This window comes from Mustela erminea, chromosome 5, assembly GCF_009829155.1.
Source record: "Mustela erminea isolate mMusErm1 chromosome 5, mMusErm1.Pri, whole genome shotgun sequence".
Lineage (NCBI taxonomy): Eukaryota > Metazoa > Chordata > Mammalia > Carnivora > Mustelidae > Mustela > Mustela erminea.
In genome coordinates this window covers 115089946-115117173 of record NC_045618.1, presented here as the reverse complement: position 1 = coordinate 115117173, position 27228 = coordinate 115089946, and the positions used below count along the sequence as shown (strand labels likewise).

General features: G+C 49.5%; 1 protein-coding gene across 2 annotated transcripts in view; it reads right to left on the bottom strand.

The window, feature by feature from the left end:
- Positions 1-27228, bottom strand: part of RAD51B (RAD51 paralog B) — a 678552-nt gene that overhangs the window by 7487 nt on the left and 643837 nt on the right. The window contains exon 11 of one of the 2 annotated variants that reach the window (XM_032344581.1): positions 7187-7266. The exons of the other annotated variant lie outside the window; for it this stretch is intronic. Coding sequence (XP_032200472.1) covers positions 7229-7266 — 38 coding nt within the window. The 3' untranslated portion in view covers positions 7187-7228. Of the gene's footprint in view, positions 1-7186; positions 7267-27228 lie in introns of those variants that run through there. 2 annotated transcript variants of the gene reach the window in all.

The window sequence follows — 27228 nt, the reverse complement described above, 5'->3', positions numbered from 1 at the left end:
GAAAAACCACCCGTGCAGCCCAGTCAGCGACGACGATGCCCTGGTTATTGCTTGGTGTTTCTTGCCCTCGCCACACCCCCCACCAAAGCAAGCAGAGTAGAAAAAACCCCACCCAGGTTTAGGTAGGAGAGGCTGGCAGGCCCAGAAGCGGATGTCGGATCTTCCCCTCCACCCCCACCAGGGGCTGGGATAAGACTTTGATATGATTCTGTATCTCGGGGGGGGGGGGGGGGGACCTATGTGATGAAATCTCCCCCAGTTGGCCTCTCCCACGAGCTGACAGGAATTTCCTGTTCAAACCAGCAGAGGAACTCGGGTTTGCTTCTCCAGAGCTGATCTTGGTGGGAAAAGGCACAAAAGAGCAAGAACGCAGAAGCTGCTTTTTTCCTGAGCCCAGATGCCTTGGGGTCCCCGTTCTGCTCCATTGGCAGCTGGGGGAGGGGTCTTCTGTGGCTTCTCAGTTGCAGCCCCTGGGGCTGGCTCCAGGGCTCTGAGCACAGATCTCTCAGGAAGGCTGGAGTGACCTGCATTCCACAGAAAGGAGGGGCCGGGAGAGGCTCTGGCTCAGGTTTGCCCAGGAGCACAAATACAGGCTAGAAAGACAACCCAGGAACCCGGCCCCTGCAACCAGCCCCCTGACAGCACTCCTTCTTTCCTGTCTTTCAGCAGACCCCTCCGAGGGCCTCCTAGCACAGGTGCCCAGCTAGCTCTGCTCGCAGCAGAGGCCGGGATTCCCTGGCTGTGGCCCCGTGGAGATCGGAGTCAGGGGATTTGATTTTTAAACAGATCTCTGGAGTTCCATGGAGTCTGTGCCAAGAAGGGGCAGTGTCTGCATTGCAGGGGTGTGGGGTGGGGGAATGGTTACCGGCTCTGGGCCCATAGCGCCTCCCTGGTGGCCCAATCATGCCTCACAGACATGGGTCTCCCTGTCACCTCTGGTCAGCTGCCTCCTCCCCGACACTGCCCTTTCAGGATCCACTGTACATGTGGGGGTGGGGTTGAGGGGGGAACCAAAGACCCACACGGGCTTGTGCACCGGTGGGCATCTGGAACGTATCAGCATGACGACTGGTGAGGTCGTTCCTTGGAAACTCTGCAAATGTTTGCCTTGGTCAAGAATAAAGGTGTGTGTGGAGGGGAAAGGTCAGGTCAGCCAGGGAAACAGAGGAAGGGCTGGAAGCGGATGCTGCTACGGTCTGGTTACCAGGGGTTTCTTAGCACCAAAACCCCAACAGTCCTGCGCCAATGGCAGCCTTTGGAATGGGACAACGGTGGCTCTGTCCCTCCTCCAGCCTTAGAGAGTCCGGATCGCAGCTTTTCTCCTCCTTAATGATCTGCCATTCCCCAGGCTAGGAGGTGATGGGGTGCAGGGGTGGGGGTTTGGTGGGGGAATGATTGCAGCAGATTCACTATTAAAGGAAAAGCCTAAGGTGGCGGGATGGGGTCTGCTGCGGATGAGCGGTTGCCTTGGTGACGCTAATGAAAAGCAGGCCTGGGCGAGGTCCCAGAACCCCCATGGGCTGAGTTATCTACCCCCTCTGCCGCTCCCCGCGCCTCCCCACCACCAGCCTCAGATCAAACTCCCCGAATATTTATAAAATCTCAACCAGAAACAGAGAAAGTCAGCCGCCCAGCCAGGCGTCTGCCCACGTCCTTCCGGAGCTGCTCGGGTGACAGTCTCCAACGTGCCTCATTATTCTAGTTTTCTTCCTTGCAGGGAGCAGGGTAGCCAGAGCAGGAGGGGGAAAAGAAAAAATGTTTGCTCTGCCCTATTCTGGCTGGTTTTTGAGTTGGGGAATTTACTTGGAGTTTAGGGGCCTTATTTTGGGCAGGTCCCTGGGCCACTACCTGCTCTTCTGCCCCCAGTCTGTTTCTTGCATGCTCCAGCCGAGACCCTCCACTTTGTTACTGCTTGGCTGCTTACTCAGCCCCTTCCTGCTGTGGCCCACCGGCTTCTTGTCAGTCCCTGGGAATGTCAGAAGCGACACTTGTGAAGATGAGAATCAGGGCTTCCAAAGTGAAAATGCAAGGGATTATGGGGATAGGTAGCAGGAGGAGCCGGCCCCCTGGCCACGGCAGAGCAGGAATTGGGCTTGTTCTCTCTGGAGAAAAAGGGAGACAGGAGGGAATTTGGGCTGGCCTGAGAAAATCCGGGTGATCTCTGATAATCACTCCTTTCTGGGTGGTTATTAAAGCGGAGAGCAAAGAACTTGAAAAAACAGAAGGTATACAGAAGTGGGCTGCAGCTCTGACTCTGTCCTGCCAGTCAACAGGGAGGCACCGTTTCCCATTCCATGAGTGTATCACGTGATCGTCTTTCATGACTACCCCATCCTTTGAGTGACAGAGACTTCCGTGTGGAGAGGCAGCGGGGGTTCGTGGGGAAGTGCCAGATTGGGTCAAGAGGGCTGAATGTAATTCTTGCAGGTTCAGCCTGGCTATGTTATAAAACCTTTCTCTCTCTTGGTTTTACCTTTAAAAAAAAAAGAGGCTTGGACTGGGTGGTCTTTAAGACCTCTTCCAGTCCCGTGATCTTTATATAACAAGCAAAGAATAATAATGTCGTATGTTGGGGCGCCTGGGTGGCTCAGTGGGTTAAAGCCTCTGCCTTCGGCTCAGGTCACGATCCCAAGGTCCTGGGATCGAGCCCAGCATTGGGCTCTCTGCTCAGCAGGGAGCCTGCTTCCCTCTCTCTTTGCCTGCCTCTCTGCCTACTTGTGATCTCTGTCTGTCAAATAAATAAATAAAATCTTAAAAAAAAAAAAAAAACTTTGAAAAGAAAAAAAAATGTCATATGTCATCAAAGACTACCATGAACATAATTCATGTGACCAAGCGTGGGGTCCAGGTGGTAAAAAATACAGATGAGAAAGCTGGGGGAAGGATTAACGGAAGGTACTGGGAAGCTTTCATGCGGGGGGGAGCTTCAAGTGTCTCTTGAAGGATGAAAGGGATTGGGACAGAAATAAGGAGCAAGTTGAGCAGATTTTGGGAGCAGGGGGAGGAGCTTGGGGGAGGAGGTGCGGTAGGTGGAGTCAAGGTAGGTGTTGGGAAACACGGGAAGGTAACGGTCAGTAAGAGGACTGGCCCTCGCCATGGGGGAGGATTGTGAGTGTAGGAGAGACAGAGGCTCTCCTGGTTCTCTGGAGATCAGTGGACCTGCCTTGAGTGACTCCCATCAACATGCAGCAAGGAGAGGTAAGAGGAAACCAGGTTGGTAAGTAGAGGTCAGAGCCCTAGGCCACTGGCTCCTGTGGCCTCAAGGAGGCTTCAGGGTCTGGCTGAGGGATCTGACTCCTCAGAGAGAGTTTTTTTGTCACCTTTCTGCCAAGGAGGCCAGCCAAGTGGCACAGGCGGGCAGGGATTAAAGTCAGCGAGTGTGAGAGGAGGGAAACAAACTCCCTACTGTGTCAGGAGTGCAAGACCATGATACCTGAATGACCCCGAGGCACGAGGTGTTGGGCAAGAGGCCCAGCCTGGGACAGGGAGATGCTGGGCATCCTGAGGACTCTTCTAGGAAACCTATGGGGCTCTTCCTTCTAGTATTCACCGGCTTCTCTCACTCTCACTAGGCCCTGGCCTCAGCCTAGTGATGAGAGTGGCCCACACATCAGGGAGTGGCTCTGGCCCTCCTCCAGCTATGGCCCAGCAGCCATGGGCCAAGTGTTCACACATGTTCATGGGTTAGAGGGCCATTTTCCCAAGAGTCACCCATGTTCTGCTGCTGGACCTTGCTTCAGGTACGGCGATCCTCGTGTCCCCTTCCCTGTTCCCCAAGCTTAATCCTAATGCCAGGGTGGGACTCAAATCTAAGTCTGTTCTGCCAGCCAGAGCAGACCGCCACTGGTGTGCACACCTGTGGACCTCAGTGGGATGACCAAGGGGTGGCTTTGGGGTGGGTGTGGATGTGGAGCTGGGATAGATGGGCTGGGTGTCACGTGTGTATGCTCAAGGTGCATCCTAGCGCCAGTGGAGTCAAGGAATGAAGCCAGCCCAGGGCTGGTTCTCCTTAGGCCACTGTGCTCCAGTATGAAACTCCAAGGACTCCACCAACTAAATTCAAATTTCACCTTCAGAATGCCATGAAGGTATACTTGTCAACTTATGAGAAGGCAACATATTCTATTTAATAGTTTATTAGCTTTATTTACAACTTTCATATACTTAGACATACAGAAGCTGGCTTCCACTGTATTCTTACCTGGACCTCCAAAGTGAGGGGAGTCTACATTTCCTAACCTAACCCATTTTACAGCCTTTCCTCTGACTTATATGATGCTAATAGTCACCTAGTCTCTGAAGAGCTCATGCCCTTCTGATAAGCCTGCAGGTGCCTCAGGCACACATGATGGGCAAACCCAGTGGACCCAAGACCTTAGCAAATGACCCCACCCTGCAAGTGGTTCCAGCAACATGGCAGCCCAGAGTCCAGGCCTGCAGAGGGCCCTATACGCTCCCAAATGTGTTTCTTTGGCTTTGATCAGCCCATGAAGCTAGGGGTCCAGTGTGGGCAGGCAGGGCTTGCTCACAGGAAGGCAGGGTGGGCTCCTGTGTGATTCTGAGGGAATCTGCAAGATCTCCTTGGCTTGCCAAAATACCTGCTCTCAACCCACTTTTTCTGCCTCTACCAGTGAAGCCTAAAGTTTCTTTATAGGTGCCAAAGCCTTTCAGTCACTTCCAGGTCTCAATTCCATGCCTTTGCCCCAACTCTTATACTCTGAAAACCTTCCCCACCCCATCCTAGAGGCAGACTACTTGACAAAGAAGGTCCTGGTCAGAAGTGACCCATCCCCTCTCCTTCAAAACCACACTGTCATTGCAACTACTCTTCTAGAAGTAATTCATGCTCATGGCAAAGATCACACATCTTCCAGAAGGGTAGAAGCTTCTGAGCCCAGTTGCCCTTTTCCAGAGATGACCATGGAGACACAGTTGCTTGTTTCCCTTGTAGGAATAGTCTGAGCATACCCAAGGCTAGATCTTCTTGACATTCCCATCCGTGACTTGAGATCTCCAAGGGAAATGAAATGGAGATGAGAACAGAGTCATGCTCAGAAAGAACCTTGAGGAAATGGGCCTGATTGGAAGGGATCGAGAGAGCCAAATGACAATGAGATGGAAGCAGAGATGTCAAAGAGGGAGGGAAGGAAGGTGGAAGAGCAAAGCATCGTGGAAACCGTGAGGGAAGGCACGGCCTCACAGACGCCATGACAGAAGACGGTGGAAGGTGTGTGTCAGGGACAGCAGAGGGCTCAAGAGGATGAGAACTAAGAACAAAGTCACTGGGGTGATTGAGGGAGTTGTTCAGTGGAGCTACAGGGGCAGAACACCACCCACATTGTTAACAGTGTCTTCTCTACACTGGTCACGGTTCTAAGTGCTTCCCACACATCAACTCACTGCATCCTGACAAGAATTCTCATCTGCAGATGAGCGAACTGCGGGGCAGAGTGCTAAGTATTCCAAGGTCACATGGATAGAACAAGGCAGAGATGGGGTTGGAAGCCTCTGAGACAAATGTAGTGTAGGTCAGTACACTCTACCCAGATCATAGCTGGTCTATGAGCAGGATGTGAAGATGTGGTGCCAAGTGGTGGGGCCTCCCTGACATGGCTTCTGCCATGTCCAGAATTGCCCATAAAGTGTCCATGTCCACCATCTTCCAGAAGACTGAGACTAAGGAAGAAGAGGAGGTAAATTGAAAAGGGAAATGAAATGAGAGGTTCCTGGAGACCGGGCCCCACTGTGTCCTGGGATAGAGGTAGCCAGCAGAGGCCTCTGAAAGGGTAGCTCAAATGACTGCTCTACAGGAAATCAGTGCCTCCTGAGATGGCACCTTTCTTTCAAAAGCTTCCCCTCAAGGCTCCACGCTTGCCCTGTTGAACATTTTCCCTCTCCCCAGTCTCCAGTCCCTGCCGCCACCCACTCCCAGTTCTCTTCCACCTCCTCTTCCTGGGGAGATGGTCTTGAAAAGGCCCTTTGTGGATCCCTGGGCCCTTGCCAGTGGGGGTATGGGCCACATTTAGCAGCCAGGAGCATTTGCTCCCTTGCATTTTCTCTCCTGGTTGGCCAGCCCGATCAGAAAGGATGTCTGCAGGGAACAGTAGTCGGGGTCAGAAGTTGTGTGACACACAGCAAGCCCAGTTCTATCTAGGCTGATTTGGGAGTTACTGGTGTGTTGAGATATCATGCAAATAGATTGCCAGATAAGATACAGAAAACCTAGTGCAATTGGGATTTCGGACAAACAAGGAATAATTTCTGAGCGTAAGTATGTCCCAAATATTTTATGGACCATATTTACACTAAATATATACATGTATTTAGTATATGTATACACACACACACACACACATATCACTGTTTATCTGAAATTCAAACTGAAACGATGTTCTCTATTTTTATTTGCAAAATCCGGCAATGCTACCCTCAAACACAAAGCTATAGTCTGGCTCCCAGGACTCTGTCAAAGAGAAGGCCGGGCAGTGCTATGCCTTTGATCTAGTGGACCTGCTTAAGTCCTTGTACTCCAGGAATAAAAGAAATCTCTGAGCTGCCTTGGTTCTTTGTCTGAGAAGCTCAAGTGCCAAGTTAAGAGGTCCCTCCCCCCGCCCCCTCTGCCTACATCTCCGTGGGTGGTAACCACAGAGGGGCAAAGAGGGGAGCTTGGTGATTTGGAAGCAGCTGGACAAAGGTCTTGAAACAGAAGGCCGGGGCTCGTTCCTCACATGGGAGGCTCTGAAGTGACTTGATCTTAGACTTGAATTCTCAAGGTTGAGGAAGGCTACTCATGCAAAGGGAAATTGGTGGTGGTCTCGCCGGAGGGAAACCAAGCCTACGACCCAGATCACTGAATACCTCACTACGTCCAAAAGCTGGGGAGGACCGAACACAAACCCACTAGATATCTCTCAAGTACACGCTCCTCTCCTCCTGTCTCTTGTCACCCCTGAATCTGGGACGGCACATGGATTGTGACACAGTGCGTAAATCCAGACCACTTTCCTGAACACCTTTGTGAATTTTGGTTTTCACAATCCTGTGACCTACTCTTCCCAACTTGGTCTTGGAAGAAGACACTTCAAGGTCTTTTCCCTACGAAGTAATATATTTTTTTGAGGAAAGAGATTATCAAAAAACATTCAGGACCTGGGACTTGAATATGAAGCTCTGTTTGTTTATTTTCAACAAACTGTGTAGCACGTCTTGCATGAGGTGAGCCAGTAGGTTACGAAAATCTCTGTGAAGGCTGCCATGTCACACCATCTGCGGAGGGAAATTACTTTACTCATTTTTTGCTTAAGTTGCTTTCACCACAATTAACAATGAGATCTAACAGCTATAGCCACATTCTGCCCTGTGGGCAGCAACATGTTTGATGCCAAACACACATCACAGAATCAGGAAGGTCAGTGTGTTTTTCAGGAGTTTGCCTGATGGAAATGAGCCAGCTTGAAGTCCTACAAAGCAGCAGGCACACCCAACCTTCCCTCTGAGTTACAATAATCCAGGGAAGAGATGATGGTAACTTTGACCAATGAAGCAGCAGTCAAGGTGGTAAGAGGTTGTTGGCTTCTGGACTTATTTAGAAGAAACTGCCAACAGGATTTGTTAATGGGTTAGGTGTGGGGTGTGAAATCCCCAGAGAAGGCAAGGATGATTTTGAGACTTTTGGCCTGAGCAGGGGAAGGATGGAATTACCCTTTACAGATATGGGGAGGTTGAGAGAGGGGCTTGTTGGGGGAAGTGAATCAGGAGTTTGATTCTGGGTCCGCTCGTCTGAACATGCCCAGTAGCTATCCCAGTGGTGGTGTCAAGTGGGCATTTGACTCTGCTGCTGGAATTTAGGGGAGAGGTGCAGGCCAGAGATTCAGTTTGCAAGCTGTCAGCAGGTAGATGTCATATCAAGCTGTGAGAGGATGAAATCATGAGGAGCGAATGAAGACAGAAAGGGGGAGGGGTCTGAGGGTGGAGCCCTGAGCTCCTTCTCTGCAATTTACCAACAATGCTGAAGAGCCATGCTCAGCGTTCTGTGGCCATTCGGGTCACCCACGTCAACGGCTGGTTCTTTTCTGGGTTCAGGTTTTCCAACTCAAGAATAGGCTTAGGAGTGAGTGATGGTTATAAGGTGGGTTGCAGGCCTGTTCTGTTGGACCCAGAAGAGGTATTCAGGGAGACGGGCAGAACTCGGTTCCCCTACAACCAAGTTTCTACCTAGCGAAGCAGGCCAGGAGACTGGAGACGTGCACAGTGGGAGCCGCTATGAGAGCATGGAAGCCGGGCTACATAGATGGGAGATTTTGGTTGGAGACGGTGGTGTGCTGGGGCTCTGTGAACCAGAGCGGTGGGCCAGACAATGCCCCATAAAGTGGGTTCCAAGAGGCTGGCTATACTTGAGCAGGTGGGTGCTACAGGGCAGGGTCTAGGTAGATGAGATGGGAGAAGGCAGACAAGAACCTCTCAGAGCAGTGCCTCAGAGAGTGGGCTCTGCAGACAGGCTGATGTGGGCTCAACTTGGGCAAGCTACTAAACCATGCTATCCGTAAGGAATTGAGTGGGACACCTGGGTGGCTCAGTCGGTTAAGCATCTGCCTTCAGCTCAGGTCACAATCCCAGGGTCCTAGGATCAAGTCCCACATGGGGCTCCTTGCTCAGTGGGGAGTCTGCTTCTCCCTCTGCCTCTGCCTGCTGCTCCCCTTCTTGTGCTCTCTCTATCACAAACAAATAAATAAAGCCTTGGAAAAAAATAAGGAGCTGAGCACGCTATCAATATGGAGCTCAATCAATGCCCAGTGATCTAGAAACGTAGCTGTTAGTATTTTAACGCTCACTCGTGATTTTAGGACACTGTGTCTATATCCAGGCCTATTCAGACAGAGACGGGAGGATACATTTCACAAAAAGCAGAGACAGCACACTGACCCTGTAAGACATGAATCCAGTTTTTAGAAAGACCTCTACTGAAGTTTTACCTTCAAGGTAGGACATTTATTTTTATGACGTGGGGAGCAACTCCCTTACTGAGAGAAACATACCTTGGAAGAACGTGACTTTCAGTAAGAACATGTTCTTATCCCCAAGTGTGACAAGAAAGGGAGGAAGGCAAAGCAGCAGAGTTCAAAGCCCAGTCCCGGGAAGGTGGGGCGGATGGACTGCCCTGGTCACTGTAGTAGCAAATAGGCTGACCTCAGCTGTGAGACACTAGGGAGGTACCATCCAACCCATTCTTTTTAGGGAGAGGACTGGAAAGACACCCTGGGACCAGCCTCACCCTTTCATTTTGAGAAGAAACGGAGGCTTAGAGCAGGGAAGAATCACCACAGGTTGACTGGCTGGTGGCTAGAAGGCTAAGACCAGGTCTGGGAAGGCAGAGCCTGCAGAGTGGGATCCGGGTGAGGCATGAGGAAGCTGTGAGGGTAAAAGGTAGGAATCCTGGCTTATGGTCTGGGATGCAGAACCCCATGGCAATGACCAGCCCAGGATTAGATTGTTTTTTCATTTTCAGTAAAACCCAGAGGAACGATGAGTACAGTCATTAGAATAATACTTCTACATTTCGCTGTGGAAGCCTCTAGATAAAAAAGAGTGAAGATTTGTTCTTGGTTATCCCTTTTTGAGGCTGGGCCTTCGTTTTTAAAATGATTAAAATCATGGGTGAATGGGATTAAGGAGGGCACTTGCTGTGATGAGCCCTGGGTGTTGGGTATGAGTGATGAGTTATTGAATTCTATACCTGAAGCTAACATTACACTGTATGTTAACTAACCGGAATTTAAATAAAATCTTGAAAAAGAAAAAAAAATACATGCACAAGGCCATAGGACAAGAAAGGCCCAGTGGCTTGGCTCTAGTGATCCTGTGGAGGGGCAGCTATTTCCTTCTGTTCCCATACAAACCTGGCATTGTCTCCCTCTCTCCCTGCCCTGTGGTGCCTCCTCTTGAGTTACGGTCATCATGGAGATCACGTCGGTTCTCTGGGTTTTAAGCAAAAGGTCAAGGCCTGAGAAGACTTGGAAGCAAACTGGAAAATCGGCTTCCCTTTCCAGAACTCCCTGTCAGCTTTTAAGCTCCTTCTGGTTATACAAGTTTTTGGAGAGGGCATTGGTCTCTTGTGTTCTGATATAGGTATTGTTCTCTTAAGCTTGCTTTCCACTAAATCTCAGCAGACCACAAACAGAATGGTCCTGTTTACTCCTCCTTTATCTGAACTTTTTCTAAATAAAAGAAAATTAAGGGGATGCCTGGGTGGCTCAGTGGGTTAAAGCCTCTGCCTTCTGCTCAGGTCATAATCTCAGGGTCCTGGGATCGAGCCCCACATCGGGCTCTCTGCTCAGCAGGGAGCCTGCTTCCTCCTCTCTCTCTGCCTGCCTCTCTGCCTACTTGTGATCTCTGTCTGTCAAATAAATAAATAAAATCTTGAAAAGAAAGAAAGAAAGAAAATTAAATGCTTTCTCTTGCTTTTGAAATATACACACGCTGAGATCTGTTGAACCAAGGCAGTGGTCGGCTTAGCAAGGAGCGTGGATTCTGAGTCAAGAGTTAGCTAACCCAGCCCCGGCCCACCTCTGACCCTTACCGGCCTTCCATCATGCCCACGCCTCAAAGCAAGGTCCTGATCTCACCTCCAACACAGTCAATCCAACAACAGAGTTGAGGGGAGTAATACTGATCTAATTGTTAAGAGGCAATGAGACCTCCTACCCAGAAGCTCTAAAGTACTGAGGCCTAATCCCTTCTCCAAGAATGTCCCCTGCATCTCAGCACTAGTCATGCTCGCTGCTTTAGTGTCTCTATCTAGATAGTAAGACTCATTCCTCATTGCCTGACACCATGGAAATGATGCCAAAAGAACAAGGGCTTTAAGCTTCATGCATCCTCAGCCTTCCTGCAAAGTTCCTGATATCTCATTCTCCAAAGCCTGGTGATATAGGTATTGATGAAATTTGCTGCCTGGTGGGCAAACAACCCAGTTGTAGGGTGGCTGGTTGTTTCTAGAATGAACAGGGCAGAGGGCTCTGGCAGTTGCGTAGCCTTCCTCTTTGGGATAGTCCCAGCTCAACAAGGGTGTGTGTATGTGTGTAGTGGGGGAGGTCATAGGAAAAGGGACATAATGTGTTCTGGAATCGAGTAGGCAAGATTTGGTGTTCAATTTCAACTTACTAAGTGTGGTCCCAAACACGAAGAAGCACCCACTGAGTTCATTTCATTCCAAATCTGCTGGACCCCAAACCTTTGTAGATTTTCAGTCTGGGGGAAAAATGCAGTCCAGGGACCTCCAGAGAGACATCAGAGAGAGCTCATTGTATAAGTTTTGGAGTCAGACAGACCTAAGTTCGGATTCTGGCCTCATTATTTAGAAGCTATATGAACTTGGGCAAGTCAAGTACTTCTCAGAGTCTCAATTCCTTAATTTTCCAATTGGGGACAAATGAACACACCCTCATAGAGTTCCTGATTCAGTAATTTTGATAAAATATTCCTGGCTAAGCAGTAAGGCAAGACATTGGAAGAGTGTGCCCCAATTTCTGGCTCAAAGGAGATGCTCAATAAATGGTATCACTTGTTCTCTAAGCCCATTCTCATGGTCTCCTATTAAGGAAATAGTCATTCTTGAGAAGCTTCTTGGAAGCTAATGTCTTTTTAGTTAAAGACTTTTTTTTTTTTTTTTTTTTTTTTTAAAATAGGCTCCATGTCCAGTGTGGAGCCCAACGTGAGATTTGAACTCATGATCCCGAGACTGAGACCTGAGCTGAAATCAAGAGTTAGACACTTAACTGACTGAGCCACCCAAGTGCCTTTAGTTAACAGCTTATTAAGACAATGAGAAAATCAATCAAAGACACACATTCCTGTTATCTAACCTCAGAGTGGGTTTGAATAAGACTTCCCTCACCCTAAGGTCCCTTTAACCCCTTGGCCTATTTTCCTAGTCCCCCCATACTCGGCAGCTTGAGATGAAAACCCTGGCTAAAATGTCAGGCTTTCACCCCTCTTTGAGGACCTCTGGAATTGACTAATGAGGTCACCATAGGTGCAGCCTTGCCCTTAGCCATGAAAAATAAATAAATAAATAAATAAATAAATAAATAAATAAATAAATAAATTTGGAGAACAGTAATAGGAGAACTATGTCCAGAACCTGGTACTGTGGGGATCTCAAACCACAGTGCTGTTTCAGTAACACATTTCTGTTTCACCAGTCCAAGGTCCACTGACCATTAGGCAGGTCTGGTGGTTTCGACATGGGGGACCGGGTGCTCCTGTTTCACTCTGGAAGCCCTCAGAGCATATCTCCACATGCTGCTGAAGTACTGGATGGCAGGATAGGAGCCATCTTTTAGGAGAAATCAACAATGGTTTCTCAGTTCTATTACTTTAAATAATGTTCAGTATGTCAGACATGGTTTTGAGGGCCAAGCATTCAACCCAGGTGGCCAGCAGTGTTGTTAGTGTTGTTAGTGAAGAGGTAGTTGCTGGCATCCCTGGCTTGCTAGAGTCAGGGGGAGAGTGGAGAGAAAAGATTTGGATTCCCTTTAACAGGTAAGTGAGCATAAATAAATAAATAGAGAGATAGCTAGATAGATGGTAGAAAGATAGATCCCTGAAATATGTGCTGCATGTTCTTGTTTGCCAGGATTCATGGAAGGAACTGGGCACCAGGGCAAAGCTGTCTTCATCTGCCAGCTGAATGCAAGGTCTTCCACCTGGTGGCCCCAGAACAGGCATAGGTTGAGACCTGGGATCTGGACAGTGTCTGGAGGCTCCTTAGAACATTAGGTTTCTGGGGCCCCTGCATGGCTCAGTCGGTTGTGTCTGCTTTCGGCTCAGGTCATGATCCCAGGGTCCTGAGATAGAGCCCTGCATTGAGCTCCCTGCCCAGCAGAGAGCCTGCTTCTCCCTCTTCCTCTGCTGCTCCTCCTGCTTGTGTGCTCTTTCTCTCTCCATCTCTCTTTGTCAAATAAGTGAATAAAATCTTAAAAAAAAAAATCAGGTTTTTGAGGGGAGTTTGGGGGATTCATATATCCATTCAACAAGTACATGCTGCAGCTTTGGTCCCAGGGGGAATGACAGGTAATAATGACAGGTAATAAACAAAAGAGACATAGCTCATGGATTATTTGGTGATAATTTCATGGAGAAAAATCAGTCAGGTAAGGGGGATAGGGAATCTTTAGGTAGAAGTTCCAGCAAAGTTAGGGTGTTTTGTGTCTTTATGTAGAATGTCAGTAAAGACCTCCTTGAGAAGGGAACAAGCCAAGATTCAGGGTTGGGGGGGTGTAATCAGGGAGAAGGACTAGCAGGTACACAGGCACTTGAGTCAGGCAGGAACCTGACTTTCCTGAGGAACATCAAGGAGTCCAGTGTGGCTGGAGAGGCGGAGAGAAAGATGGAGAGACAGAGGAGGTAAGGGTTGAGAAGGGACAGGGCTCAGTCATGTGGGCCTCTAGGCCACTGGGAGCCTCTGGCTTTTACTAAATAAGATGGGAGCCACTGGAGGATTCTGAGCAGAGGGGGACATGAGCTGATGTCCTCAGATTACCCTAGCTGCTGGTACCCCATAGATAGATTTGAATCCTGACTCCACATATGACCTATAAGTGAATGAGCTACTTAATCTCTGTGCTTCTGTCTCTTCACCTGTAGAATGGATTAGTAGTACTCATTCTTCATAGGGTCCTTCCTAGGGTTGCTGTAAGGGTGAAATGAAATAATGCATACACAGTGCCTGGCATGTAGTAAGAGCTCAAACATTAGACATTATTACACTGCTGCTGATGCTGTTGGTGGAACATGGGCAGTTTGGACATAAGAGGGCAGGTTCTACAGGGACAAAGGGGTATTGAGATTGAAGTCACCAACAGGAAAGTCAGTCATGGAACCCAGGACTCACTGGGAGGTCAGGAGAAGCAGCAGTCAAGAAGGGGTGGACAGCCCATCTCGAGAGTCCCGGTGCTAGTCTGTAGGTGGGCAGTTGGGGGGAGGGGTACCCCAGGAGTTATCTGAGTGGCTAACTGGAATCAGGAGCACCAGGTCAAGAAACCAGGAAACAAGGAGCTGGGTCTCAGACAGAGCGTAAAGAAGGGACTCTCCAAAGGTCCAACTGAAGGACTGCCCAGTTGCAGGGACAGCTCAGGAGCCAGGGACCAATGCCTACATCTTATTTCAAGAGTCCTGATGAACTTCGGGAAGAGCGAGCTGTAGCTTCTAACAAGATAGAAAGCAAGGCAGCTGCTGACCCCGTCTAGCTCACAAGATGAGAAGCGGAGAGATAGTTGGGCAGGTTCCATGGGGCAGGTTGGTACTGATGTGTGGGAGAGGAAATTAAACCCATTATAGGATTGGGAGACTCCAGGGGACTACCAGACGTTTTGCAGAACCCACTAGTATATTTGGGTTAGAGATAATATCTTGAAAGTTTGACCAGACATTTAAAAATGGATTACAAACATCCCTGATTCTCAGCCAAAAGCTTAGACACAGGACATGGGACAAAAACCAAGGTCTTGAGGCCATGTTTCTGTACAGACTTTAAACTAGCTATGAACTGGGGTCTGAGAGGCTATGTGGGCCAACAAACTACTCCAGAATGTCTTATTTTCTAGTTCTTGGGATTGTGCTTTATAGGTTTATTCTGCTAGGCAGTGAGATAAAATCAGTGTTCACTTCCTGTGTCGGCCTCCAGCAGCCCCGTCTTCCCATTAGGGACTCTTATTTTGCTCTTCTTCTAACAGTCTTGATTATCTGGCTCTTGACTGAGGACCTGAGCTGGGGTGTCTTTCAAAACCAGTGAGCCAATAACCAACCAAAAAAACAATTATTAACTGACCAACAATGAACCTACTAACCAAACCTGGTAGGCAGAACAATGGCCCCTTCAGGATGTTCACGTCCTAATTCCTGGAAACCTTGTGTATGTTACCTTATGAGGCAAAGACAAATTGACGTTGCTAATTGGCTGGCTTTAAAATAGCCATATTGTCCTGGATTGTCTGTGAGGGTCCAATGTAATCACAAGGGTCCTTAAAAATAGAGGGAAGCAGAAGAGGAAATCAGGGTGATGACAGGTGCGGAGGACTCAACCCAGGACTGCTGGTTTTGTGGATGGAGGAAGGGGCCATGAGCCAAGGAATGTGGGCGGCCTCTAAAAGGAGGAAAAGGCAAGGGAAGTGGGTTCTCCCCTAGGGCCTCCAGAGAGGAATGCCAGCCTGCCAGTGCCCTAATCTCAGCCCGGTGACACCATATCAGACTCCTGACCTCTGGCACAGTAAGGTAACGAATTTGTGTTATTTAAGCCATTAAGTCTGTGGCAATGTGTTCCAGCAGCAATAGGGAGGGAGCCCAGTGACCACACAAACTCTCTGTCGACTCAGGCCCTCAGCCTGGTTCTCTAGCCTTAGGGCATGATGTCACCTGTCTTGTGCTTACCATTCCTTGACTCTCCCTACCTCTTGCCTCTGCCAGTGTTCAAGATTCCTTGAGAAAGAGAGAACGCACAGGTGGTAGGAGGGGCAGAGGGAGAAGCAGGCTCCCTGCTGCGTGGGGAGCAGGACATGGGGCTTGATCCCAGGACTCTGGGATCATGACCCGAACTGAAGGTAGACACTTAACTGTCTGAGCCACCCAGGCACTCACAAGGCTCCTCCTGAAAGCGTTCTTATGTCTTCTATTTGCACAGAGCTTTCAGGCTTACAAAGTACTTTCGGTGGTTGGTGTGAAGTTGAGAAAAAACAACATACACGTGAGTGCTTTGCAAACTGGAAAGCAAACACAAGCAAAAAGTCGTGAGAGATTTTGTGTGTGTGACTCTCCAGGCATTTGGAGCAAGGCTTCTGAAAGCCCACAGGGCTTCTTCCCTCGGGGCACTGGCCACAGTGTCTTGAATGAGAGTTCCCTGTAGACAAAAGTTACCCTCTCACTAGGTCTGAAGCTTCTTTGAGGGCAGGGCTCAGGACTTACATATTGATCTTGGCAACCTTCATAGGGAGAAGCTTAGCTGTGGTACAAATGGCCATGGGGGTGAAAACAAGAGTCAAAAGATCACAGGAGGTTGCCAGGGGCACTGGCCACCTCCCTGCTTAGGCACAGACCCCAGACTCAGACTCCCTGATGACAGGTCCATGCTTTCTCTCAATACCCTGCCTTGGTTTCTTTTAGGTCCTACCATGAATTCTTCCAGATGTCTCTGGCCCTTGCCTGATCCCAGACCTTCTTCTTCTTTTTTTTTTTTTTTTAAATTAATTAATTAATTTGCAAGAGAGAGAGAGAAAGAGAAAGAGAGGACACACCCAGGGAGGAGGGGTTGTGGGGAGGGACAGGGAGAGGGAGAGAGAATTTCAAGCAGACCCCATGCTGAGCAGACCCCATGCTGAGTGCAGAGCCCCAGCTCAGGGCTTGATCTCATGACCCTGAAATCATGACCTGAGCTGAAACCAAGACTCGGACACTGAATTGACCGTGCCGCCCAGGTGCCCCTGATCCCGGATCTTCTTACATACAGTCACAGAGCCCCATGAAGAGAGTCTTGATTCTGGGCCCTCTCCTAATCTCAAGCTCCCTCACGGGTCCTGCCCTGGGCTCTGCTCCAGGCAGGACAGCGCTCTGGCTACTCCCTGTTTCCGCAGGGTGGGAGAATGGATGCAAAACAAGGAGCCACAGGGCAGAGGAACCTGGGTATGGGGACTCAGGGGCCACCAGGGCAAGCTCACTCTTCCCGCTCTCTGGCACAGCTTGTCCTGTTACTCTGGGCCACTTTAGGTAAACGGGGGAAAAAAACAATGTCTGTCAGCTACAAAATGAACCCATCAGGAAAGGACTGTTATTGCCAAGTGTTCTCAGAGGCCATTACAAACAAAGAAGGTGAAAACCTGTCTTTAACATCAGGCTCCAGTTCCTGACTGTGGCCCCTGGTGGCCTTCTGTGCACAGAGGTCTGGGGGCCTTTAAAAGAGAGCCCTTGTCTACCTGCCCTCTTTCCTTTCCCAGGCTTCCCTGGCCTGTTGCCCCAGCTCCTGGGGGAGAGGCTCCCAAATGAACAGCCCATGGGTCGCAGAGGCTGCTGGGATTCAGGCTGCTGTCCTGCCAGGCTCTGTGGCAAACCTGAGAGCCCACGGCAGTGTCTGCTGTTGGCTGTGCCCTTTCTCTAGTGGCATTTCCATCTCCAAGGAGGCAGCCACATCAACACAGGACAGCGTCTTGCCCTCTGGGCGGGCAGGGGTGTCCCCTAGCAACTGGAGCTCTGATCTGCATATGCATCTATTCAGGACTTTCTTTCCCTGCTTCCTTTGAAACAAGCTTGCCCTATACCCAAGTTCCCTGTGAACCCCATACAATGAAAACAGCAGTTGACAGGTTCCCTGTAACTCGTGAAATCTGAGTGCATCCAAGGGGAGAAAGAGAGTGCTCATTACTGAAACACAAAACGAGCCCCTTTCAAGGCACAGCTCGTCTGGCCCTTCAGTTTGCTGCCGCTGACCCCACTGCCCTTCTGAGCACAATAAGCCGAGGGAGGAGAGGGAGAGAGAGGTCTTCACTCCTTAAGTTGCCGATTGATCATCCTCCTAACCCCTATGGGGGCTTCTTGGTCCAAACAATTCAGGTGACAGAGGTCAGGGCTCCAGCCCATTCCTTGGGGAGATCTTAGCTCTCCCTGCAGGGACTTTCCCAGGTGAAACAAAGACAACCTCGAGAAGCCTTCAGAAATTGCTGCTGAGGATGCAGAGCAGAAACAGAGAAAGGGGAAATCAGAGGTGCCCAGAATCACAACACTGGGCCTCAGCCCTTTCATCCAGCCAGACCTCAACCCCCTTTTCACACTCCGGGACTGGGCCGTGCATTGTGGAAGTCCAGTCGTGTCCACACTCCAACATGGCGGCTAACGGCAACCACCTGGGAACACGGCTGGGGAGAGAAGCCAGACAGATGGTGGAAATGGCTCTATTTCTGCCCACACTGGCTTTTAGCTGATCAACCAAACTTCTAGCATGCAAAATATCAGAAAAGGAGAAAGAAGAGGCAGAGAAAGGAGAAGGAAGAAGGAGGAAGAGGAGGAGGAGGACTGGGACAAGGACAAGGAGGAGGAGGAGAAAGAAGAAAGAAGAAAGGCTTTCCAAGGAAGCCTGTAGAGATCTGCTGCCCATTCCTGAGGCTGTCCCGTGAGGGCTCTGGAGGATCCAACTCCATGGTTTGAATGGTAGACCCCATTGTGCACAAAGCAACACAGGCTAGTGTAAGTGAAAAAATGCACTGGGGCTTTTGGGCTTATCCTATCCAGTCCTTAGAAGATCAAGAGATGGCTAAGCAGGATAGGGCTTTGTTCTTTTACTCCTGTTTCCAGAAGCAGTGACTGAGAGTGAGCGTGCAGACGTGCTGTGCCAATAATCTCTTTGGGTTTACCTGGGGACCACAGGTAGCCATCTCACCACCAGGCTTCTGAGTTTATCATCAAGAAATGCACCGTACCACTTGCAAGTCTCTAAATATGCCTTGGACTTTGATTTTTCCAATACTGTCCCTTCATGCTGAGTGCTGTCCTTGCACTCCCCTACCTGGAAAATTCCTGCAGTCTTCAAACTACGTTATCGAGGGCTGTGTTCTTTACATACATTCATTTCTTAGCAGTGTTCACATTGGGATCTCTTTACTTACTCTGTCCTAAGACTATCATTCCTCTGAGTGCAGGATCACTGCTTGTTTGTTTTTTCCATTTCAGTATCGGTGGTTAGTGCATAGTAGCTACTCCATAACCTAAAGAAGGGAACTAAATCATGATAAGGATCATTGTTTCTTGTTCAGTTTCTAGATTGGGTTTTATCCAATCACCAAGGACTTGTGAACAGGGCTCTGGCATTGCATAACCCCAGGGATCCCATTCACATAAAATATAATGTGAATAGGGCCCCCGAGTCTATGAAATACGGTGGCTTTGCTTATGACACTCCCACCATAGGCCAGGCTAAGAGGGGAATGGAAGTAACAACCTACACTCTAGTTATAGAGACAGAGCGAATATGGAAAGATGCAATAAAGACATAGTCCAGAGTGGCCCCGTCTATGGGTGCAGCTGGAGACCTGGGAAAGGAGAGGTCAGTGTGGATGATAGTCATTGGGAAAGGCTTTGTGAAGAAATTGCACTGTCCATGATGAATGTGGTAGAAAATATAATGATAAAAAAAAAAAAAGCATGCAAAGCACAGAGTATTTTTAGGGCAGTGAAACTATTTTTCTATGATATTATAATGGTGGATACATGTCATCGAACATCTGTCCCAACTCATAGCATGTACAAGACTGAATCCTAAGGTAAGCTGTGGACTTAGGGTGCTAATGATGTGCCACTGTAGGTTCATTGACTAAGAAATGCACCACTTTGGCAGGGGCTGTAGATAGTGGAGGAGACTGTGCCTGTGTAGTAGGGACAGGGGGTATATAGGAAATCTCTTTATTTTCTGTCAATTATGCTGTGAACATAAATCTTCTCTAAAAAATAATGTCTGTTTAGTAATCTGAAAAGAATGAGTCTATTTGGGATATTAACAAAGAACAAGTATATTGAAAAAGATTAAGCAAAGCCCATTGGAAGATAACAAACAACATGGCCTGACCATAGGTGGTGGGAGGGAGTATGGATTGAAGAGTAATGAGAAATTAGGCTGGAGCCGTAGGGTGGGGCAGACAATGAAGTCTTGAAAACCAAGCAGAGAAGTTGGGACTTGATTTTGGAGAACATTGACCTTATAGGTTTCCGGGAAGTGACAGAACGAAAATAGTAGATACAGAAGTGGAGTTTGAGGAGTGTTTAGAGCAAAGAGAGACTAGAACATTCTCCTAGTTATCAAGGCACCAGGAGTTTCTCCAAGCTCTGGAGGTGTATGCTGTGATCTCATGACTGTCCACGGACAGAGCTGCAGAAGAGGGCAGTTGATCTGACAGCAGATCCTCCAGTGCTCCATGAGCATGACCTTTCTACAAATGGATCAAGGTCAATGATGAGTGGAGCTGGCATGACAGCATGTGAGACAAGGAATGCTCAAGCTTGAGGGGCTGGCCTGGCTTTGCTGCTTACTTACTTTGCTGCTGTTCAAAATCTGACTTTGATGTTGTTTTCCTAATATCTAATAAGAATGATAAATAAGACAGTTCTGTGGACAATGGGCTTTCTTGTTTATTGTTCACCTTTTTTATGCTCTGGATTTTTAGTACAGAATGTAAGAGATGAAAATGTGGTTTTCTGTATCTTAAGAACCAGACAGTCATTCAACAAAGAGCTATCAACTCTGAGGACAGAGTGGCAAAAGAAAGAGACAAAATCCCCTGCCTTTCCAGGGCTAAACTATTCTCGTAAGAAGCATGTAACTTAGTTTCTCATCAGTTGGAGGGTCAGGGGAGATCTGGAAATGTGCAGCCTGCAGCAGCCAGGAGAGAAGGGTGACAAAACCCAGAGAAATATGGGAGGTAGGGGTTGGCACCAAGAAAAGAGAGTAAGCTTACTTTGTTCTAGAAAAGTGGTCCTTAAATTTTCTAGCCAGCATACCCAAGGGAGGCAAGTAGGTATAGCCTCCCTCAACAAGAGTGACTTGTGGCCAAAGTGGTACTGGGGAAGGATGGGAGTAGCAAACACCCTGAGAAAGAAGAGATCGCGGTTACACTCCTTAGCTGTGTGGGGATAACCTGATGGAGGCACACAGGGGATCAGTTGCTTCCTTTCCACACATTCTCCTAAAAAAGCATCCTTTTAGCAATGTCTTAAAAGATGTTACTGATAGGAAGATGTTAAGCCCATCACGAAAACACGCTGGGGAGAAAGCAAGAGTCAGTCTGTCCAGGATGTTGTCCAGATACTAATGATCAGGCATGAGATGTAGAGAGAAGTGGGGGTCAAGGGCAGAAGAGGTGAGCCTTCTTTATATGTCTGGATATGGGAATCTGGTGAAGCTGCTGGCCGGCTCTGGAGAATTATTGTAAAACTGGGCAATGGATCAAAGTCACAGGGTGGTAGATTCCATCTAATATAAGAAAGAACTTCCTGAGGATGGAAACTTTCCAACAGTGGCTGAGATGTCTTTCCCAAAGTTGTGTGGGTCCCATCCTGGAAGAATTCAAACCCCATGATGGCCATCTGTCAGAGAACCCTGTGTTGGGATGACCAAGCAAAGCCTCTAATGGTTCAAATCGCAGATTCTGCTAACAGATGGTAGAGGCCTGAAGAGTAGGCTGAATTTGAGGGCAAGTCTTACCCAGAACCCAGAGAAAAACCTTCCAGCAACAATCATAGGGGCCCCTGAAACTGGTTCTTAAAACTGAATGCCAACAGAATCCATTCCCTACCAGCTCTTCATCACCGAGGTCTTGGCAGTCATTCCTGCGTCATTACTTGATGCTTGGAGACATTTTTAAGATGGCCGAAATGGAGACGTGAGAAGGTGAAGGGCGTCGTTCAAAGGAGAGACTTATCTAGGACTAGAACACAGAGAGGTTGCTCTCAGGCGTGCTGGCTCTGACAGAGTCAGTTCTCCTCTGCCCTGGGCCCTCCTTGGTCTCTTTGGAATGGTTCAACAGACGGCTCTAAATCACCTTTGGCGGGAGGAAGCCTCGTTCTCACGGGAGGACCTGAAATGGGCCCCCGATAAGGCAGCATGTCCTGTCTGGCTCCCTATCCACACCTTCCCAGCTGGGCCCGCTGTGGATGCGGCAGAGTTCAAAGGCACTGCTTCCCTTGGACTCACATCAAGGACTGGAATGAGAAAAGGGTCCCCTGACCTTCCCATAGAGAAGGATGGGACCACCTTTGTGTTGCCTGTGTTGAGAGGGGGAGTAGATTTTTCCTGTCACTATTGTGTTTTCAGGCACTGGACGTAGACTATCTGAAAACAATCATCGGAAATAGTCTTTCACCTATGGCCACAGGCTGGAGCCTGGCCCAGTGTGGGGAGAGGCTGTGTCCTCCCAGTGGGAACCTGGTGGCCTGTGTTAAGGACACTCACTAGGGGGCACGGCTGGGCTTTCCTAGTCTCTGCCCTAAACACGAGTGCTCTGCGAGTCCCTTCTGGCGAGGCCACGGGCTCTCTCAACGGGAGACAACCACCTGGAGGAAAACCCCATCCTAAGTCCCATAATCCATTGCAATCTCAACATTTCCCACTTCCCCCTCAACCCGGTTTGAAAATCAAGACCATTTCAAGCCTAAAGTTCGGCCCCCTCCTGGGCTCTTGGGAAGGTGCCATGCGGTGGTGGTGAGGCATGTGGGGAGACAGTCGGATTTCCACCCATCCTGAGGTTAAGGTTGCTGGGTGCTGGCAGTGGGAAGCTGACGAACTCTGTGGCTGGAAATAAAGGGTGGGAAGCTCCTCCAACCAGAGCTCCCCCACTCAGGCCTGGACTGGCCTCCTTGACCATGCCACATTCTTTCTCCCACGCTGGGATAGATCCCCAAGTTCCAGAGGCCTCCTCTTATCAGACAGGGCCGCAACAGTGCTAAAAGGGGCCGTCCAGACCTCTGCGGCGTGACCGCTCCTGAAAGGAGCCCAGACAAGCCATGGGCCAACACCCACAGGCTGAAAGGGAGACGGGGTACATTAAGGAGGGGAAAAAATGAGAAGCATGAAGATTTGCACCAGACGGGTGCCGGCCCCAGCACGCCTCTCTGCAGGCTTTTCCCACCATTCTCTGCCGGCCCTGAGGTTTCAAGGACACAGTGGAGAAAAATCAAGCCCCAAACTGATTAGGACCCAAATTCCCCCCAAAATGTAGATCATCCCATTTTTTGCTCCCAACACCCGGTGGACCAAACACTATGAATAACCCCAGCCCCTTCCCAGTCCTCTCAGGGTATGCAGGGCCAGAGCCTGCTTCTCGAACACGGGCAGCTGTTCTGAAACAGGTTTGGGAAAGTGATCTTTGGCACATAATGAAAAGGGTGTGTATGTGTGTGTGTGGGGGGGGGGCGGGTACCCAAGAACTCTCTATCAGGGCCAATAATATTTTTAATTGCCGAGAATCGGCCCGTGGCTGTTGCTCAAGGCTGGCCAGGGATCGGAAACTCATTTCAGAGGAGCTAAGAGAGCACGTCCCAAGGACTATTCATGACCAAGCTGTCATTTCTGATGGAAAATCAGGTGACGCCTCAGCGTTGATACAATCCTCTCCCCACCACCTCTCCCTTCTTCATTCCCATCTAGAAAGGGAGCAGTGAACTTGAGCAATCTGGGAATGTTGGGCTCGGCCCTCCCCCGAAGCATGACCGATGGCCTCTTTTTCGAGCCAAATCTCCCCCCTTGCAGGCAGCTGTCAGGAAACCACAGAAGGTGCTTTTGCTTGTGCAAGGGCACAAGAAATGGCTGGTTCTAATCTGGAGAAGAAAATGAATTAACAAGGCAGCTACTTATGGAAGAATGTTTTCTTTCCTTCAGCCTCAGCCTGCATATTTTCACAACATGTGTACTCTGTTACCTTGTCACTTCCCTGTTTTCTTTGGGTAAATAACTGGGCTCTGGACTTAGGGGGGGAAAAAAAGCCAGCCAGCCAGCCAGCCAGCCAGCTCGGGAGTATCACCGGGAAGGCTCGCCCAGCTGAGCTGGAAAGGAAGAAGAAGCACGCTCTGGGCATGAAAGGGGTGCATTGCGAACCCAGCCTGGCCCGTTCTGGCTGGGGCTTTTCACTGACCTCTGCAAGTCATGGTGTGGGAGTCAGAGAAGGGAGGGCAAACCTGCTCCCGCAGCCTTGGAGCCGGCAGGCCTGTGGCTGGGGGAAATAAAGAACTTTTCTCCTTTGCCAAGTCAAATGGAAAGCCCTCTCTGAACTTGACAGAGTCAACAAGGCCCACCGTGGCTCTGCTCCCAGCCTCTGCCTTCCCACCGGCCAGGTTGCTGCCAGGGTGAGGGAGGTCGCTCTCCCGGCCCCCTCACTGTGCCCCACTGTGAACCTTGGCAGGACCCAAGTCATTCCGTGGACTAGCAGGAGTAGGGCCTTTCTTTGTGGAGAGCCGTGACCAGTGTTTGCATGTGTAGGCAACATTCTCCGTCTGGAAGATGCCTGAAGGTTCTTGAGTCTCTGTCTTGCAGAGGTTTTGCTCGGTCCTTCTTCACTTCTTTGGACGAGGAGCACTCGCCTTGGGTTGTCTGTGCCATACACCCGATGCGTGTACAAAACCACACCGGTTTCACCAACATGATACCTTTTAGATATGCACGGGTGATGAGGGTGCAAGGGAATGACTAGTTTGTGAGGAATGATGAGTTACTCTGCTAAATTCAGGTTTTTATTCATAAACTATAGCAACAATTATCGCTTAGGTCTTCACAGCGAGTCATTAGAACAGAGAGCCAACACTGGCATTGCTCTGAATATTGCACAGCACGTAGAAGGAGTTAGCTTACTATGCTGTGTTTACAACACACCTGTGGGTGTTGGCTCCAACCTGCAGGGGGAAACCGAGGTAGGGAGCGCTCAGAGGCTGAGACCGGCACAAAAGCCCCCCCAGGCAGCAGGGCAAAGGCACAGGGGGATTAATTGGGTGCTATGCGGGCTTCTGCATATGTGCATTTCCTTTCTCCATCTGTTTAGGACCCTTTGATTCCAACCTTGAACTCCCTATCTCACTTTGTAGATCACACAGCCTTCGTCAGGCAGAGGTTTGGAATTCAAGACCAGAGGTTTTGGTTGCAAAGGTCTGGCCCCCATCTGTGGAGCGGTTCCTTCAGGAGGACTGGAAGGGGCTGCGAATGTCCCTCAAGATGCAGCCACTGGGATAGGAAGGGAGACACCACTGCCACCTGTTCCCAAAGACGACTTGCAGGGCGCCAGGGGCTTTTAGCAGGAGGAAAAGGGAGACCTCAAAGCTTTCTGGGCACAGAAAGACAAGGACACTCACCGAGAATAGAAACAGCAACCTGCCTTCCTCCAGCCTTGGCTGCTCCCAGGACCGCTGAGTGCTTGGCCCGTGTGACCTCATCTACTCTCCACTAACCCCCTGAGGTGGGAAGTGTTGTCCTCCTCTCCCTGAGAAGGTACAGAGAGAGGACGCAGTTCACCCTGAGACAGCAGACAGGTGACAATCACCCAGGCAGGGTTCCAAAGCCAGGATTTTCTCTCACCGTGCTGTGCTGCCTCCTCAGAATTATGGTGTTCAGGAGCTGTTCCTCTGTCTGGCTTGCTGATGGCACCCCCAGATCCAGGAGAAGTTTCTACCAGCACCGACCCCGGTGGCCGAAGATTGGAACGTCTCTTCTCTCATGGGGCTAGCAGTGTTTCCCCGTGGAACCCTATCGTGCTGGTCCCTGAGCTGGTCACACTTGGGACTGCACCGCTGCTACCCAGCTCCCCAGGTGCCAACCTACACTTCCCCGGTTTATACTTCAGTCGTGCTCTTGCATTTCTGTCTTTACTTCTTCCTAGTCACCCCTGCTGAGTGTCCTGAGCATGCTTTGGGGTGCTGAGGCCCCTGTGAGGGTGCCTGGCCAAGCACTAATCCACGTTTCTCCAAGGGTGGCCCCTTGCCACCAGCACCAGAGTCTCCCAGGCGCTTCAAGAACGCACATTCTCTGGCTCTGCCGGAGACCTCAGTAAGATTTTCAGCATCGAGACTGGAAATCGGCATCCTTCACAAGCTCCCCAAGGGCTTCTGGTGCTCCCCGAAGTCTAAGGCCCACCACAGAGGCTTTCTCTGAATTGGGTTGTGTTGAACATGAGCCAGATGTGGCCAAGCAGAAAGTGGGCAGTGCTGTGCTGCACTCTGCCTCTCGTCCTTCCGAGGCTCTGGGGTGGGCACCACGTGAGGAGCTCACAGTGTGCTTGGGTATAGGCATGGGTGTCCTCAGATGGGGAGACTGGGGTGAAAGGAAGTGGGGGGTGGCAGAGGAAGGTGTAGGAGGCTGTGCGCCGTCTCTGCCCGTCTATTTAGAAGTCCTAGATGGGCAAAGGCCCCAGCAAAAAGTCTCCAGCCAAAGTTCCAAGCAGAATGCCTCCAAAACCCCATTTAGAAAGGCATTCCTGAATCTGGCCCGTTTCCTGCTGGAGGATCCCAGCAGGCAGGATGGCGTGAATCAGACCCTCGGGCTTTCAGAAGGAAGTTAGGCAGCCTTGCAAAGAGGAGAAAGCAGGGTGGAGCCCCAGGTAGACCACCCGGTACAGGGGAGGCAGGGGAGTGTGGGAGGGCCACACTCTGAAGGCCACTTTGAGAGAGGCCTAGGAGAGAGGTAGCTCCCAAGGGACCCCGAGCCCCAGGCTCGTTAGTGGCATCCCCGGCAGGTTACTGTGTCCAGAAAATGAGATGAAGCTTTTAGTCAAGTCAGTTTGGAGTTTGGGGAAAAAAGAAAAAAAAAAAAAAAAAAAAACAAAAGAAAAAAAAAAAATTTCTTTTTAAAGTCCTTCAAAAAATTGAAAATGGAACGAGTTTCCCTCCCCCACCTCACCAACAACCCCAGAACAACTGAACACAAAGGACTTGAAACTTGGCGTGTAATAAGACCTCCATGAAAATAATTTCCCAGCTCATTTGCAGGGAAAACAGTGCTCTTTTTGTGACTACCTATAACATCTGGGCATGCTCTGTGGAAGTAACGCAAGTGAAAAATCTATTAGTTGGGAAAGCGGGGCACAGAGGAGATGGAGAAGGAAGTGGAGTGAGTCGGGGAGCCTCTGCGTGTGTGCAGACACGACTTCTAGTGTCCACCGATTTGTGTCCCCGTGGAACTGGGCAAGCCATGTCACGTGTCCGGGTGTGGGTCTTCTCCTCTGAAACAAGGTAGGGGAGAATGCTGCTTGGCTGGCAGAGCTCCTGCCCTGTGGCCCTGGGACACCCGGGCGGCCACATGGTGCCTCTGTCTAGCCGGCATGCTCCTGTCCTCATCAGAAAGACAGACCTTTCCCATCATCTCGCTGGTGGGAAAACCACAGGAAACAGATGAAGAGCGGCTCTGTGGTCTTTAGATTAACAAAATTAGGGCATTACTCAGAATTGCTCTTATGATTGGTATTTATATAGTGTCATATATGTATTTATTAGTGTCATATATTCTATTATGTCATACATCACATATACAAATCACATATACCTGCCGTCTGTATTTATATAATGTCATATGCAGTGTCATATGTATTTATATAGTATCATATATATGGTATCATAATATATATGATCATGTATATATGATACATTATAAATATTTGTATACATATTACAAATAACCCATTATATGATAGTTATATATAGGTAACTATATATATATGACATTAT